A 4,129-nucleotide genomic window follows, 5' to 3' on the forward strand; every position below is an offset into this window, starting at 1 on the left:
TATGTGAATAAATGAGAATTGTTTCCAGCTTTTAAAGCATGGTACAAGCCAGGCACATCCTCTCTGGGCGCCCTGTTTTCCAGAGCATGTCCCAGCACATCCTTCCCCAGCAGTACTGGTGGGTGAGTGGAAGGAGAGGCAAAGCCCAGCCTTCCTCCAGTGACCGTGGGCAGGAGGACAGTCAGCAGATGGGATGGGAGGTGGGTGCTCTTTGCTGACCCCCCACCGGTCTGCTGGAGATCTCACGTCCAGCTCCCCCTGTGGTCTCTGAGTCATGCTGGCATATTATCCTTGGGCTGCAGATGATTTTTTTTTTCCCCTTTAACTTTAAATCTTAAGCAGGAAATATAAGCTATTCATTGAACAGCTGGATAACATAAAGCGTGTATGAGTGGTACAAGGACCGTGGAATTAAAGCAACAAGGAGGCCAAGGAAAAAGCAGATGCTTTTTTAAAGCATGTGCAAGCGCAGGACTGTTGGTTTTACAGCCCAAATACCATTGCTTTTATTTCAGGGCAGACAGGCAAGCTGATGTATGTGATGCACAACTCCGAATATCCCCTCAGCTGTTTCGCTCTCTTTGAAAATGGCCCCTGCCTCATAGCAGATGCCAACTTTGATATCCTTATGGTGAAGTTGAAAGGCTTCTTCCAAAATGCCAAGGCGAACAAGATAGAGAGCCGGGGCACCCGCTACCAGTACTGTGACTTCTTGGTGAAGGTGGGCACCGTTACAATGGGGCCCAGTGCCCGTGGGATATCTGTGGAGGTAAGAATTGACTTTGAAGGGTGTGAATTACAACTACAGACAGGGAAATCCCATGTTGGAGGAAGAGGAGAAATCCCCCATCCCTTTTGTGTCTTGATTGTATTGCTTGTTGCTGGTGGTTTGTACTAGATGTGTTCATGTATGCAGCAGGCAGGGTATTTATCTCCTTTTCACAACAAGGTTTAATTCAGGCAGGTACTTTGGGGCTCAGCTGTAGCTATGGAAAAGCCTGTCATTGAAGTGTCAATAAAGAAAACCCTGAAGGGATGCCATCAAACTAAAAAGCTTCTTAAAGTCCTGATGCACAGCACTAGTAGTGCACGTCAGGTTAATAACTATACCGAGGGGGACAAAACAACCTCTTCAGCTGCTAATTGGATGCTGAAGTTTTGTGTTTTGCTTTCATTCTGCATCCGGAGCAGACAGTGGTGGGGCTGGGGCAGCCCTGGGAGAGAAGTGCCCTCCTGCCCCAGCTTCTGCTCACACGGTATAGAGATGGTCTTCTCCTCACCAGAGAGCTTTTGGCAGGCGTCAGTCCTACCTCATGGCATGCCGACCTGGATTGCTGCACCGTGGGGTGCGCTACGGGCTCGATGCCTGCCATCAGGCTGCTTCCGCACTCTCCACTGAGTGCCGTGACTGCTGATGAGGCTTGAGAGCGTTTGTTGCCAGCTGCTGACAGGCATTTCCCAGGGTGGAGGCTGGGCTGAAGCAAGTTCTAAAGGGAGATCCTTCAGCGTGCACGGAAGGGGCATGGGAGGATCTAGGAAGGCCTTTGGGGAGATGGTTGGCTGAGTTCAAGCATGAGTCAAAGGCTCACAAGCCATGGGCAAGCCTCAGCTGGGCTGAAAAACATCTCGGAAAAAGACGAGGAGCTGGGCTGTGCTGGTATAGGAAGGGCAAAGCAGAGTAGGTCAGACTCCAGAAATCTAGATAAGTTGGTGCCTAACAGTCTTCAAGAAAGCTGAGAATTAGATGCTTAAAAGTCCTTCAAAGTCAGAGCCTATGCTTTTCTAAGCACACAAATCCTATTATCTGATATACAATTAATAATCATGCTGTGTCTACTCAGGCAGGTGTTCCTAGCCAGCAGGGATGAGGATTGAGAAATGGCTTATTTCTTCACCGCAATAAACACAGATGTTGTAGTGTCAGAGTTGCTATTGACCTGGGGTTAAACAGAAACTTGTTTTACCCTAAACTTGAGTTCAGGACCAGATTTGCCAGGCAGTCTGGCTGCTTTAGTTTAGTAAGTTTTTTTCAGGGTTTGCATTAGGACCTATTCCTGATTTGTGACCAGACTCATATTTAGTAAAACGCTTAAGACCTTAAGTCCCAAAGCTTTTTCCAGGACACTCCTGAAAGTTGTCGCAGCCACACGAGTCCTTGAGCTACCAGCATGTGGGAATGAAGTTTGGTTTTGGATGGAGTAAAGTTAATGTGATGTTTGAACCAATGTCCCAAGACCTCCACTACTGGGGATTTAATAAAAGCATTGCCCTTACAGGGTACATTTTACCTCCCCTTCCCCTTTGAAGGGATTGCTTGCATGTTCCCAGTATGTCCTGTTCATTTATATTTGTCCATCCTTCTTATATGTTAAATATCCTCTGATGTTTTTATGAAAAGCATTCTCTGTCTAGTGAGGCAGAGAGAGGAAAGCATGTTGCGTCCTGCATGGTTATTGCCCCTGCCACGAGCTTCAGGGCTGTGGTTTCTGTTGCCAGGTGGAGTACTGCCCCTGCGTGATAGCCAACGACTGCTGGAACCTGCTCATGGAGTTCATGCAGAGCTTCATGGGGAACCACACTCCCGGTATCCCGTCCGTGTTTGGCACCAGGCACGACAGCATCTACAGCCCAGCGGACACGATGGTTCAGTACATGGAGCTGTTCAACAAAATCCGTAAGCAGCAGCAGGTGCCTGTAGCAGGGATCAGATGAAAGGACTCCCGGGAGCCTGCTTCAGAATGACTGCATCCTCTTTTCTACCTGCCCGTCTGGATCAGGAGTCCCTCCAAAAAGCAGCACTGGAGGCAGCCCAAGGTTTTTTTTTCTTCTCAATCTCTTTCCCCTCTTTCAAAGCAAAGGTCTTGAATGCTATGCTTATTTCTTGTTATCCTCCTTCATGGTTTTGAGCATGTCTGGGATTGGGCCTGTGGTTCTGATGGTTCTCTGTGCAGTGCTTTGTGCAGGGGATTACTGTTCATCGGCAGGAGGAAAAGGAGAAATTCCAGAGAAATGCATGCAAGGGCAGAGTTTCCTTGACTGCAAACAGCTACATGAGAGATTGTTTTTTTAATTTTTTTTAGATACACACATGAAGGTGTCTTATTTTTCATCAAAATAAAAAGCTGTATTTTGTGAGGAGATGGAGTCTTTCTGTACAGCAAGTGTTGTGCTGTTTTGTATGTTTATCTACAGCTTTTGAAATTTTCTGTTGCATAGAGACAATTGTTCAGCAGAGTTTTATCTTTGATTTCGTTCAAGAGCTTTATACCCCTGAAGCAAACTAATTTCCCTGTGGCAATATCTACAGGAATTCTTCCGTTCCTATTATGGGTATGTTCTTAGCTTGTCTTCATCTTTTATATCTGATGGGAGTATTAAAATCTTCTACCTCTCAGATGATACTGATGAAGCCTCGTGATAAATAAATAAGCCTGGCAGGAGCCCTCTCATGCATTGAAAGAGAATACCAACTGCTTTATCTCATTGTTCAAAAGGTAGGTAATAAATGTCCTGTCCCTGCACACCATTTCTCATTTGAGAAATCCTGGTGACTTCAGCAGATTCAATGGAGTAAGGAAGGATTGGGGAATGAGAGCCAAAAATTTACTGTAAGACTTAACAATACAATATCACTTGAATGTTTTTGGGTTTTTTAGTGGTGATTTATTTTTACAGCAGGAAAACCAGGGAAATTGGATCCCTTTTGAGCTGTCTGTCTCCTTGGTTGTACTTGTTCAGTATGTACCTGGTTTGTAGCTGTCATTTTTTCTTCTCCCTGCTCCACCCCTTGCTTGGTCTCAGAATACAGAAACACCCTCATTCACTCACTGACCTTTGCGCTGAGCTTTCTGTGTGGTTCCTGGGAAGGCTGTGTGAAGCAGGCAGCTCTGCAGCCCGTGTCCTGGACATGAAGGGCAGGTGTAGAGAAGGTCTAAGGATGGGTTTAGATTTGTGAGAAGGACGGTGGGTTCCTCATGAAGAAGCAATGTGCGTCTTGGTCACAGAAAATATTGTTGGTTCCTTGACAATCTGTGGGTCTTGAAGAGTCTGAAGAGCAAGTAAAACAGAAATAGATTTCTCATAAATAGATTTTTTCCTTCTGAAGCAGTGGGGTCAGGGGGAAGAAGCT

The 4,129-nt window shown here is 46.1% G+C and overlaps 1 protein-coding gene across 1 annotated transcript; it reads left to right on the forward strand.

Moving 5' to 3' along the window:
- Positions 1-489: 489 nt before the first annotated feature.
- Positions 490-2,944, forward strand: MED20 (mediator complex subunit 20; the record flags this gene model as incomplete). Its single annotated transcript, XM_010290051.1, has 2 exons — positions 490-769; positions 2,497-2,944. Coding segments are annotated over 2 exons (496 nt in total), but the record flags the coding sequence as incomplete, so codon positions are not given.
- Positions 2,945-4,129: the final 1,185 nt, after the last annotated feature.

The sequence above is a fragment of the Phaethon lepturus genome, unplaced genomic scaffold, assembly GCF_000687285.1.
Source record: "Phaethon lepturus isolate BGI_N335 unplaced genomic scaffold, ASM68728v1 scaffold26436, whole genome shotgun sequence".
In the NCBI taxonomy this organism is placed as follows: Eukaryota; Metazoa; Chordata; class Aves; order Phaethontiformes; family Phaethontidae; genus Phaethon; species Phaethon lepturus.